At 39.0% G+C, this 13595-nt stretch overlaps 1 protein-coding gene across 1 annotated transcript in view; it reads left to right on the top strand.

Moving 5' to 3' along the window:
- Window positions 1-11766: 11766 nt before the first annotated feature.
- The window catches only part of GRIP1 (glutamate receptor interacting protein 1), a 212269-nt gene continuing 210440 nt past the window's right edge, over window positions 11767-13595 (top strand). Inside the window, exon 1 of the mRNA XM_059471871.1 lies at window positions 11767-11928. Within this exon, the coding sequence (XP_059327854.1) occupies window positions 11796-11928 (133 nt within the window). The 5' untranslated portion in view covers window positions 11767-11795. The remainder of the gene's footprint in view (window positions 11929-13595) is intronic.

Here is a 13595-nt window from a genome sequence, read left to right as displayed (position 1 = left end):
ATAGACTAGTCTTAAGGAGTATAGACTAGTCTTCCTAAACCAGACAGTTAGACTTTTTGCAAAATTAGTGACAGAAATTCTTCCATTCATTTTGCAAAAAAATAAAGGACACTGTAGCAGGCATCAGTTCTGTGTGCAAATACATTGTGTAAAAGGACTGATATATCTTTAAGCCATGTGTTAGCTGGATTTTTTCCTCCAACTCTTGCAGGCTTTGGTTTTGCAGATACCTGCCAGGTCTTAGCTTTTGGACTTATTAACTTATCAACTTAACAGCTGATGAATCAAGGATGTGAGCTGCAAAAGACAGGGTCATTTCCCACCTGCCCTTTCGTGCTTACCATTTCCTTTTGGTTGTTGTGAAGTAACCACCAAAGCTTAACATCAGAATCTGACAAAACCCCCTCCTTCTAAATCACAAAATCATTGAATGGTTTGGGTTGGAAGGGACCTTCAAGATTATGTAGTACCAACCCCCCACCATGGACAGGAACGTTATCCCCTAGATAAGGTTTCTCAGAGCCTCATCCAAGCTTGAACAGGGCAATGTCCAATCCTAAAGTATCAATGCCCTTTGCATAGGGCATCCACTTCAGTCAGTGGAAGTTTTTCCCACTGGCCTCAGTAGATGCCAGTATTCAGAAAAGTTGTTTTTAAAAGTAAGAGTAACCAATATAAAAAAATCAACATAATGGCCAAGAGAGAATCTGATCAAGATATTTTGCATTTTAAATCCAAAACCAAACCATGTACAATTTAGATAGAAGCTGTGTCTGTTTCTAGATGTGGTGGTGTGCAGCTTGATTTTACTCTTTGCAGAGTCTTTCTGATTTTAAAGTAGCTCTCTCCCTGTGGGGCATCAGTTATTGGGATATTTGTTGGTGGGGTGGAGGTGGTGGATCTTTCAGAAGGGAATCATTTGAGACAAAAAAAGAAGAACATACTTAGAAGCAATCAAGCAGTACTTCAAATTAACTTTTGTTTGCTTTTTATTTTCTTTTTTCTTTCAAGATGCAAAATGCTTATTTTTCAACTTCTTTGTTTATTTACAGTAGTTTACAACTCATTAGAGGTCCTAAATCCTTTTCAGAGTTTTGCAGTTCTTATTCAGTTAGTCTTCTTATTTGGTAATTAGACTGAAAAAAAACGTGATTTGATGTATTCAATAAGATTTGACGTGGTAATGAATCATTATGTGTTGTAACTGGGCAGGATTTTTTTAGGTAGCTAAATCATTAAAAAAGGTATATTATCTGTTTGTTTCATGTAGTGACTGGTGTAGTATATCACTTGCAGTAGGAGTATCAGAAAACAATAGCTATTCCTTGAAGAAACAGCACTGGAGTTTTTCTTTTAGCTTTCTCTTTAAAATAAACATCTGAGTAGATTCAGCCCACATGAAAAATCCTGATGAATTTATGGCTGTGTTCTGTAACATTTCATCATCCTCTCACACAAGGCCATATGTTTTCACTGGCTTCCTAAACAGAAAACTTTTGATTTTGACAATGTATTAGCAAAAATAGCATACAGGTTTATTTTTTATGTAAATTTAGGAGTAATATATATATATATATATATATATATATATATATATATATATTAGCTTCTGCATTGTCTCAGCATTTTTAATTTCAAAATTGAATTTTTCATGACAGTTCAGACACATGTTTCATTAATGCACTTTTAGTGACTCTTAATGATAATGCAGTTTGTAAAGTGAAGTTAGAGTAAATGTGATGTAACTTTGCAATTCCGCAAATGTGTAATGATGGGGCTAGCAAAGTGACTTCATCCATCTGTGGAATATTTCAAGGTCACACCTTTATTGGCTACAAGATTTCTAACTAAAAAGACAGACGATGACAGTACTTACACTTTGATTTTGTTTGCTTACTAAGCGTGAAATGAAATTTAACTGTGCAGCATGTCTACGTTTGTAAATTTATTGTGGTTGTTTAGACTTCTTGGAAAATGAAATGTTAAGTTATCACTCTTGGCTTCCAGGATGCGATCTTTAGGCCCAGCAGGAAAGTTCACTTTGTAAACTTTTCTTCAAATAAGTGTGACAATTTTTTAAAATGTGTTTCTTAAACCAAAACTCATGGAATGACTGCATCTGAAGTTAGGATGTGGCAATACCAGCACAGCTGGGAGCATCTGATGCAGCAGCTGCTCATTATCATAGTCCTTGGTACTGCCAGGCATCATGTTCAGCTCAGTGGGACAGTGAGTGAGGTTAAGCTCTTAAAAGATTTCTAGATTGACATCCTGTATCATAGCAGTACAAAAATTGTGTAATCCACACCTGAGCAAGTCGTGCATGAAGCAATTTGCAGGAAAGACAAAGAGTAGGATGGTCAGTTGTAAATACCTGAGAGACTGTTTTTTAAGGGATTGAACTCTGACCTAAGGGTATATTTTTAAGGAGAAAGAAGAATTGCAGAACAGTTTATTAAGGAATCTTAATTGTCAGTCAGTACCACGTGATACTCTGCACAAAATGGTATAAAATCAGGGAGAATGTGTGAGTGTGTCTACAGAATTGATTTAGTGCTTCTGAGCACAGTGTTGATGGTGGGGTAATCCAAATAACAATAATTACAAGTCAGTTTGTAAAAGACACATCCTGTCTGAATTTGCATCTTTTAGAACTGTAGATGTATTCTGAGCATCTAAAAGAGTGAAAAGGTTTCTTGGGATATCTGCAATAGTTATGAAATCGTTTGGATTGTGAAGTTTTAGCTGTGTCAGTTTTGCACACCAACTGATAATGATTTAACTGCTGTGGTGTAAAATTTCCTTAGTATTTTCTTTTATCATTTTGTTAGTGTGGGTGAAAACTGAGGTCTCTCAGTACCTTGGACTCTTGAATCTTGAGGTGATTAATTACAAGTCATTTTCTGTGACTTTATAATTAACAAGAGGAATGGTATTTATTTCTTGATATGCACGTTTTTAGTCATGTGACCAAATACATCATACGGTACAAAAACTCCAGGAGCTGCGAATTCATAACCTGCATACCAAGAGAGCAGCAGTGCCTGGAGGTGTGTATCTTACTGAAGAGCACAGGGCTGAGTGTGAGGATGAAAATTATTGTTAACGAGTGTTGTAAAGTGGATGTGTTAGGGATGACTTCTTGAGAACAGCTTGGAAAGCATTTGTATTTACCATGGACAAGGAGTGCCACAGAAGAGGAGTGAAGTAAATCCTGGTGTACAGAGTAGCTCTAAAGAGAAGTTTGAAAATATTTTGTCTCTTCCGAGTGTCACGGAATGTAAATTCCAAGTAACCTTTCATATGGGAACTGCCAGCTTTCAAATAGAAGGAACCTCAACTATTCTGTTGCTTCCGAAATGTATGATGAGGTCAAAGATCTCATAGTCTTTATGAGTAAAATCAGAATTACTTGTTACAGCCTTTATTATTACCCTGTAAAGAGTGCAACATTGAACAAGTGATTATATTTAGTCTGACAATTTTATATGGCAAAGTTGTTATTGTAAGAGTGAATTTACAGCAGAAAATGTCAAACTGTATAGCAGAAGTAAATGAGATTCAGAAGCTGGGGATGTGATGCTTTTTTTTCCCCTTTGGTTTGTCTTTTAACATTCAAATGCAGGAATGCTGTTCTCATGGAGGACGGAGCAGACAATTTTGAAGTCTGTGCTTTGGCTTTGTCTGTAGTTCCTTTGTTAACATCTTAGCAGCAGCACTAAGCAGATTTTCTCTACTTTTTTGTTATCTTTTAAGTTTTACTTTTTCTGTTCCCCTGGATGGAAAGAGGTAGACTTGAACTAGGAAACAAATTACAAACTGAACGGCAGAACCTGTTCTGTGCCCTTGGAATGGGGACAGAAGGGAAGCGAAACCTCATACATAAAGAGGTGTCAGCAGCTCTCATTTCCCAAACTGCTGTTTGGCGTGAGAGAGATGAAGCACCACACTAATGTTCAATGGGCCTTGCTACTGAGAGCTGCTGGATGGAAACCTCCATCCTTCAGAGCTGTGGAAATGTGCTTGGGCCTCATTTCTGTGAGGTTACATGTGAAGTTGTCCTTTTTGCCTTTCAAGTCTTTTTACCGTTCTTTTTACTTTGTATGCTCTGCAGTTTCAGACTGTGTAAAGACAACAGGAATTACTTAAAACTGGATGTGGAGGATATTGAGAGAGAAGGAGAAGTGTTAATCCATCTGGGCAACTGGATTCTTCATTACCATCAGGTTGGCCTGTGCCTCTAGGGCAGTGGAGTCCAGATGGATGGTTTAATTTGCATATATATTTACATAGTCTTTTATTGTAAATTCATGTGATCATAATGAGGAATTTCTCTGTAGTATTTTCTTGACAGTTAAACAGAATTTTCTTCTTGTCAGAGCTCACCTGCGACAAAATCTTTATTTATTTACTACATCTTGACCGTGATAAAACATGGAGCTCAAGATACAGCTCAACTTCTTTTATGCCTGTGGGTTTTTTTCCCCCCCCCAGGTGCTTCTCCATTATTTCAATTTTATTGTTGCCTCCAGAGTTTTTGTATTTTTCCCTTCAGATTTCTTTCCTGTTGCCCATCTTCTACTACTTCTAACTGCTCTTGCAGTTTTATTAAACAAATCACAGAAGTTTCTTGTTGCAATAATTGGCTCATCAGAGAAATGCAAAATATATAACAGGTAGATGTTTTCAATAATGAAACACAACAAGGTTTTTACTGCTCTTCTCAACTAAATATTGTTAATAGAAGAGTTGAACCCAGCAAAAAGTCTCTTACATGTAAAGAGATGTTGAATGGTGGATTCTCCTGTGACTGAAATCTCACACAACATATTCAAAGAGGTCTTCCAATGTCAATTAACTGTGAAATCCCACCTTTTGCGACCTTGTTTGATGGCACGCTATAGCTCCTGTGGTCTGCAGCCGAAGAAAATATTTTCATGCTTTTGTTTTAAGAACTTCATTTCATGCATTAGCTAGGTATTTTTGTTCTGGCCAGCTGTAATTTCATAAATTAAATATGCAATCTTTCCAGTGCTCTATGTGCATTTTAGTTATTGTCAGAGTTGAAATGTGCAGTTGTTGAAAAATCGAAAATCAGGGAAATATAATGTTGTTTTTACTCAGAGAGGAGTAAAAACCATATCCATATTCTAAACCCCTTCTTCATATGTATTTCATAGTTGATTTGAGATATCCTTTGTGCATAAAATAGACACATGATGCGAAATCTTGGTAGTGTTCCCTCTAGCCATTTGCTACATTTCTTTAGAGAGATGAAAACACCTTTAATTCAGACTTTCCTAGTCTGAATAGTTAAACTGAACTGTGTTCTAGTTTTACTATTTTAAAATTTCAGTCTGCTGCTTTAACCCTGAAGGGGTTTTACATATGGTTGGAATAGTTCTCTGCTTAGCTTTTCTTGAAGAATGATTATTGGTGTCACAAAATATTAAGGAAATTCAAAGGTTTTTTGTACTTAATTTTACCTGAGCAGTATTTCCTTGGTGGTGGTAAAATTAGCATTTGTTAATGCATATTTGTATCTTCTAATTAGCCACTTACTTAAAGCCAAGTAGGCTAGAAAGATGAGAAAAAAAATATAGAATGTATGCAAACGGCTTTAGCTGAGTTGAAGGGGAAAAAAAAGTGTTTTTTCCCCTGAAGCATACATTCTGCATGAAATTCAACTTGACAAGTGACCCTTTCAAAACAGCGCCACAAAGATTTCTCTGTGTTCTCCATGTATGAGAGGCTGCGTTCTTCTATTGTACACACAAGCAGTTCCCTCTAAATGAAAGTAGCCCCTTCCTCTCTCCTTTGTGCTCTGTGTTATCCTCATCCTTGTGTTGGCATTCACATCTGTGAGCACCTTTATGTGAGAAAATTTTGCAAAAAAGCAAAACTACTGGGGATATTAATACAAAATAACATATATGATCAAATACAATAAAGAACTCAAGTTCTTTATTTATTTCAAAGTACTGAGAATGTGTGTGTGTTCACTTGCAAAAAAAAGGAAAAAAGAGGGAAAAGATTTGGTAGTTAATTTAATTTACAGCTAGGAGATGCAAAAGCTGAACTCCAACTCTCAAGTCTTGCATTAATTTAGGAGCAGAGGACAAAAATGGTCTATGATTCTGTGTGAGCAATTAATAACAAGAATGTATGACTTGTGAAACTGAATGTAATGCATTAAAATCAGAGCAAACTGATAATTTAACAGTGTATAGCAAGTATCAGATCTTAAAAATAGCACTATGGATCAGCAGTATTTTATCACCATTCAGTTCTCCTGCAGCAACCATCTAGAAATAGTGCATGGGTTATCCTGCATATCTCTCCCATTTGACAGTATATAAACTGTTAAATGGGAGAGATATGCAGTGCAATATTTCATATGTCTCATGCCTTCATATGTGATGCTCTTTTCAGATGTCTTTAGGAAGAGAACAAAACTTGTGTTTGGAGTCTGGCTTGACAGAGGGGTTTTGGGTGGGGCAGTGGTACCCCAGGGGGTGGTGGGCTGCTGCTAGCTACTGCTCACACACAGTATTGGCTTTGAACACAGCTCTGCTTCTGTGTATGTGGGCCGTATGTTCTTGTAGAGTGTAATGGATTGTTGATTACAGCCATTTTATAATTTTCAAATTGATAAGCTCACATTTTGTACCAAGATATTTAGAGCAAAGAGTGGAAAATTGCAGCCTTGACATGAGCAATTGTCGTGTGTGAACAAACATCACTTGAAAAACTAGAAAGTCAGACAAGATGATACTGTAAGATAAATAAGGGGAATAGTTCCTCTGTTAGTTGTTGTTGGTCTTCAAAAACAATGACAGCAGGTTATCAAAGACATCCCTCAGTTGAAGGAGAAACAGAGAAGAAATGATTATTTCTTCCTTTTGAGGCTTGCTGTACCTTTATGCTTAGGGGTTTGAGGGAGGTGGGAAAAAACCTGTTTCCTCTATTCAGCCAGCCTCCAAGAGCTGTTTATATTAATCTTAATTTTTGTATTGTCCATGTATAATTCTGTGGGGTTTTTCCACAAAAGTAACCTGGAGCAGGTAGATCTCTGCAGCTGCCATCGTGTGCTCTCTTCCATAGTTGCCTCCCAATGAGGGGCATTGCTTCCCCCAGCAGGAGACTTGTAGGGCTGCCCAGAGAAGCAGAGGGAGATACAGGAGGGTAAGAGGGTTCATCTGTTTAAACTATTCTTCTTTTAAACAATGAAACATACTGATTAACAGAGTGCAAAATACTGCCCCAAACTATTTATATTTGGTGCCTGTTCCATTCTGTATTTATGATGCAACACATTAGAGAGTCTTGCTTCATGTACAGGCTCTGGTTTCAAAGCATCGTGTTTGCAAGTCCACTCAAATGGAAATACTTGTTAAATATTTACTACTGTAGTGGCTTATCCTTGGATACCAAGATGTTTTTGTGCTGCTTTTCCCAAATACTAGGAAAAGTGCTGTAGAAAAGAAATATGTCACTTTCACAAAATTGTAAAAGTTTACCTTGATAACTATATAGCTAATTTTGTGGAAATAAAATGTTACATGCAGATATTTTGTATTATGAGAAACCTAATCTTTGCTCTGGGTAGGGTATAAAGACAAGTTAATGCTTAAACGCTGACATCTGTCTTCTAGAAAATTATCCATGGCTGCAAAAGCATTTATGCTTCAGCTCAACTTTGCAAAAAGGACTGTCTTATTTATGTATGTTTTATTATTGCTGTGAGGTCTTTTCCAGTGAGTCACTGACATGAGAGTGATCCAGTTTGATGGAGCTTCTCCTTAATGTAAACAAATTAATTATCAGAATGGAGTATGCAAATATTACCTAATTGGTGCCACTTGGCAAAATTTTTGTTATGCCAATCATGCCGGAGACAATATGACAATCCTTGCTTCTTCTGAGGAGTCCCCTTGGAAATGGTAATAGGATGCTTGCTGTGATTGGAGTAGGCAGAAAAGATGAGCCAAAGAGCTTCAGACATATTTACATTGCAACTTTCTATTGTGGCTTTAAAACACCAGAAAATTGATTCTCCAAATTCTAGTTCAGAGACAGCTTCAGAATATAAACCAACATCTAATTTTATGCCCTCGGGGCATAATTATCCTATTCTCTTTGTCATTAAGGATGAAACTCATTGTCATCTCGGATGTTTTGCATTTTAAAAATTTGAAAGACAGTATTTGTTTCTTTCTCTGCTTGTCCTGTCCATTCAATATACCTTTCTGAAACTGCCGTATGCCTCTATTAGTTTCTGCTTTTTTATTTCTTTTCAAGCAGAAAGTTCAAAGAACCATGTTCATGTTCATTAGGAAATGAGTTCTTCTCCGCAAGAAGCTGCAGAAGGGTGAATCCTGACCAATGGGGGAAGCAGTAGTTAAGCTGTTTATTTATTTTTTTTCCTACAGTGTTTATGAAACTGAGTTATCTGTGTATACCTTTGAAAGTAGGACTATGATTAAATATTTACAGGTATGGCATGAGGAGTAGCTAATGAATGTCTCCAGCATTTTCAGCAAACAGTAGCAGTGGTATGTAATGCATATGAAACAAAAATTTTGTTGAGAAATCTTACTAGTGTAGTAAAGCACTTAATGCTTCAATTTGTATTAATATCTAACAACAATGTCCTCAGTTAAGGTATTTCCTTCTCTTTAAATTGCCCCAAATACCACAGTATTTTAGGTCAGAGAAAATCCAATCAAAAGCTTAGTTTGCTCTATATTTTTTTTAAATATGTAAAAATTCTGAAATTATATGTGTCTGCTGTTTGCATTCATGTAAAGGGGAATGGCTGTATGATTTACATGCTGGCAGGATTGTCAGTTCGTGTGTTAGAAACTGCAGGCCTGCTTCTGCATCTTTAGCGTAGGAGATGGAGCCTGGTTTGTGTAGAGAGTAGTTGGTGGTGGGAGAGAGTGAAGTGCAGCCGAGCTTGAACCTGCCCTTCTTATCTGAGGAGAGCTTGTGCTCCCCCTCAAGCCCTTCATACTTTACGCACAACATGGGTGGGAGCTATTACCATGAGCACTGGCCAGTAATACCGTTTGGTGCATTATTTTCTGCTTTACTGTAGCAGCCATATAGCTGTGTGATGCACCTCATGAGCACGAGAGAGAAGTCCATTGCACAAGGTAATAACGTACTTTCCAAAGCTGAAAATTTGCCCAGTCTTACATCGGTTCTCTCTAGACAGTGGTCAGGCAGTTGATGTCCTGCACCTGCTGCTTGTGATGCTACTTCAGATCATTTGGCTGCTCCCATATCTGCTTCTTTGTTGTATTTTTCTTGTTATGGATTGGCCTGAAGTCTCCCTGGGGTCTGCTGAGGACTAGGGAAACTGCTTCTGCTGCACTATGTTAAGCAACAGAGGCAGTGGAAAAGGTTGTATTTACTTAGTAAAAGCCAAGTGTGTCTGCTTATTCCAGTTTTCAGCTTTCATTTAGAAGACAGTTTAAAGCCCGAAAGTTTTACATTTTCTCCTTTTTAAAAAGCTTTGTAATTTTTAATTGAATGTAATAATTTAACTTCATGGAGCAGTGATGGCTGCAAGACTTCTGTCTCAACTGTTACTGACACCTACAAATACCTTTCTCACATCTTCAGGGAGAGTCCTCAACAGGGGCAACAATCTAACATTTCCTTCTCTAAAGAGAGAGTCCTGCCTCTGCTGTAGGCTACATCTTTGGTTTTCATGTTTTGTGACAGTAATGTTTTTGCTGCTTGGTGGCAGAGTGCAGAAAAGGTGCAAGTTGAAGCCTTCAAAACATACAGTGATCCCTTCCTAAAGTCATAGGTGAAGTTTCTTTGGCTTTTTAAATTTTGGTAATATGCCTGTAATACTCCTCTAAGGTCTTTACTATTTGAAAGTTGAAAGCTGTGTGATAAAACCAGACTTGTAATGAAGCACAACCTCCTTATAGAAGTTTTACTAAAAATAGTTCTGGTGGTGCCCTGGGGGTGTTCATCAGCTAGCGACACGACTGCATTTTCACAGCGGGCAAGCAGGGCTGGTGAGGTCAAGGAGGATGAGTCTGTATTCCTGTGGGGAGCTTGGCAGGAGCATCCAGGGATTTTTGAACTTTTACGGATAAAATGAGCGTGGGTTTGTGACAATTTTGTTTTAAAATACTTGGAAAGCTGGAACAAGCCCAAAAGAATTCCAGTTCCATCTTTCAGTGTGTGTGTGTGTGTGTTTTAGGATCCCCAGGCGTCAGGTCTAGTTGACCTCTACTTATAACTTTCATGTGTTTCAAAACTAGAAAATCCCAACTTAATACTGATTAATCTCTGCATTCTTTTTTGAAGCAGAATTGGTAAGTTACAATCCTGGTGTTTGCTTTACTTCTTCTTTTCTTCTTTTGAAAACATTGCCCTGGTTTACTCTTTGCAGAATGACTCACTGAAATGTCTGCATCACCAGAAACTAATCCCTGCTCTGCATGCTCTCCCTTTTCCAGACGATGAACCTGTAAAATCTGTTTTACAGGAAGACTTTCTGACTTCCTTATGCTCTTAAGTGCAAAATGGTATCTCTTGGGAGCCTGTATGCAAGTGACCACGTTCAGCACATAGTTTGACTGAGGTGACTGCTTGATCCCTGACTTGTGCCAGCGGACAGGAGAAGTCGTGCTGGACTAGGAACCTGAGGACAATGAAAAGCCCCTGACAGATGTCAGTGTGTTAGCAGTCAAGCAGTCACTGCTTTTGTTTTTGTGCGGGAGGGAAACTTCATCAGAAACACGGATGAAATTCCAGCCTTATCTTAGGGAATGCATGTGGATTTCAGGCACGCAGCAAGAGAAAAAAGCCAGTGCCTTTTCAGGCTTTTTGCTTCTCTCACCCTGTGCAAAGGATATTCTGCTGCACCTTAATTTTAAAGTTTTTTGAACTCTGCTGGGATTTGAAATGAATATTGTCACAGTGTGCTTGTGATGTCGCTTCCTTTGTTTGCCTATTGCCATATACCCTGGCCAGCTCTGTAGGAGACCTGTCTGGAGTGCCTTTTAATGTTTAGATCTAGCAGTGATTAGAATACACTAATGCCCAGTGGGTATATGTGTCATTTTTTAACAGCTGCCGAGCTTTCTCCCTGCTGCTCCAATTAACGCATTCGGCGCACACTTGCCAGTGAGTGGGCTGTGTGTATGGATTAAACCACTTTGCTCTTTATTCATCCAGTGTATGAGATGCCAGAAATGGATTGGCGTGTTTCCTATTCTTACAGCAAATGAAATCAAACGTGCTCCTGAGCCTTTGCCCGGGTAGATTGAAGGGCAGCATTTAACTGGCAAATGGAAACCTGTTTTGCTGTGAGATATGGTTCAGTCCATTGACTAACATCTATCCCCGCCTCCCAGCCCCTCTTCAAATGATGGAGACACAGGATAGGGAGCTCTCAGTGCTGGGCTTCCCCTTGCTGACAAGCAGGTCTCTTCAACTTTGCCCTCTGCTGCTTAATAATAGCTTGAGATCCTGAAATTCTCCTTTTGCTTCAATGCTTTCCTCCTTTATTTATTTTCAGGTTGAAATATTCCAGTCAGTAGATTTGATAAAGTGTGTCTGTGTGTGTCCCTTTTTTTTAAAAAAAAGGGAAAACAATATGCTTCCTAGTCAGAGCTGAGATAAGGGAGGGGTTGTTTAATGGTAGCGGAGCGGCTGGTGGGAGCCGCGGCTCTGCTCCGGTGCCTGCGGTTGATTCATGCTGGGACAGCTCTTTGTGAAGCAGAGGGCGAAGGGGGCTGCCGGCTGGGGCCGTGAGTGAGGAGGAGATGGAACGCTTCTTGGGCTTTGTCAAGCAGATACGAAGATCGAGAAGAAGAAAAGGCAAAAAGTACCGGCCAGAGGAGGATTACCACGAGGGCTATGAGGATGTTTACTATTATGCCTCAGAACATTTTCGAAGTAAGTATTTTGCATAACCTCATTTTCCTTTGGCTGTGATAAATGTTGTGTTCTTAAGATGTTTAAACTCCAGAAATGCAAGCAATATTCCTCCCTTGCTAGAACCTGAGCCTCGTGTATGTATTAAAGTCAGTTCCTGTGAGAGCTCTTGCTGGCTCTGCTGCCGATGAACAATACAAAGCATCTGAAGTGGCACAGAAGCTCTCAAAGTAAAGAGGGTCTGTCTGCAGACTCTGGTGAGATTTCAGATGCAGTTAATCCAGTCTGACTGCTGGAAACCTTTTGTTAAGACACTGTTGAGGAGCGAATAGGGTGGCAATAGCCCTTGTAGAATGTCTTTAGAAGGCTGTGTGGATATTTTTAAAGCACTACAGAGGCAGCGAGCACTCATTTGTAAGCTGAAGTTGATGAATAATGTTTGCTATTGAGGCAGAGTCAGTTTACTAAGCCTCTGCTGTGACCTGGTCTTTTCAGTAGTGAGTAAATTGAGTGGGCTGGTTCCTCGCTGCAGGTCCAGGACCACTGCTGGAGAATTAAGTGGGGATTTTTTCTGCTGGCACTCACGTGGTGGCACTCAGCAGCTCTGCCAAAACCAAAATAAACCACCTGCTTAGAAATCCCTGTGCAAAGTGTATGCTGGACCCTGCAGCTTCTTAAAGTTTGTCTGCTGTGCCTGTCAGGTATCAGAGCTGCCAGTCTGCCGTGGTCTTCTGGAGAAGAGGATGTGCCCAGAGGTGCCCACAGGGAGGGTGGGAAGGAGGGAACCACACACAGCCTCTGCCTGGCGTCTTGTGTGGCACTGTCAGGGCAATGTGGTGGCAGTATGAGCATAATTCAGCCATAAGCAGAAATTGCCTTTTTCTGCTGTTTTGGCCCCTGGTTTGGGACCTTTGCAGTGAAACTGTGTCTTGTTGGGCTGCTGAAGTTAGATGCACTTTTTTGTTGTTCTGTACCATGTGAGTGACTGTCAGCATCTTTTTTCCTTTGTTTCCACATTGCTGAAATAAATCATAAGAACCGTACATTTGTTTTAAGATAGAATGATAAATGTGATTGTGCCTTACAGCACCAGAGAACTGCTATCTTGTGGAAAACTAGGAAACAAGAGTTGTTCTTATTGGCTTTCTCCCGGTGCACCATGCTTGCCTATCTCCTAAAGACAATCAGTGTAGGGTGCTTGATTGTTTACTGGGCTTCTACTTGATACAAATTTGTTTGCTTTCAATTTTTAAGAAAACTCATCGTGCTGATAATTTTAAACAGTACAACCTACCTATGTTGTTAAGAGGGAGTTCTTGCAAGGAGAAGACCTATTTGGGAGGCAATGCAGTAATAATGGGTAACGTTGTGGCATGAAGTCTGCTACACAAAATCTACTACACAAGAACTAAAAATTTTAAATCTGTTTAGCATTGAGAATTTTGAAGGTGATATATGTTAGGGAAGGTACATCACTTCTCCTTGCTTTAATATGTAAATCAAAAGAACGTGTCAAAGCCGTATGTCAAAATATTTCCCTAGCTGATTGTTGTTGTTGAAGGTCCTTTAAAGAGGAAAGCAAAGCCCCTCCAAAAACTGTCAAATGTAATAAGGGTTTCTTGACTGATGATTAATGAATTATTAACTCTTAACTTAATGTATGCACTAAGATTGAGCCAAATATCTAA

Source organism: Ammospiza nelsoni, chromosome 5 (genome assembly GCF_027579445.1).
Source record: "Ammospiza nelsoni isolate bAmmNel1 chromosome 5, bAmmNel1.pri, whole genome shotgun sequence".
NCBI lineage: Eukaryota > Metazoa > Chordata > Aves > Passeriformes > Passerellidae > Ammospiza > Ammospiza nelsoni.
The sequence above is the reverse complement of the archived record's forward strand: the minus strand, read 5'-3'. Positions and strand labels throughout refer to the sequence as shown.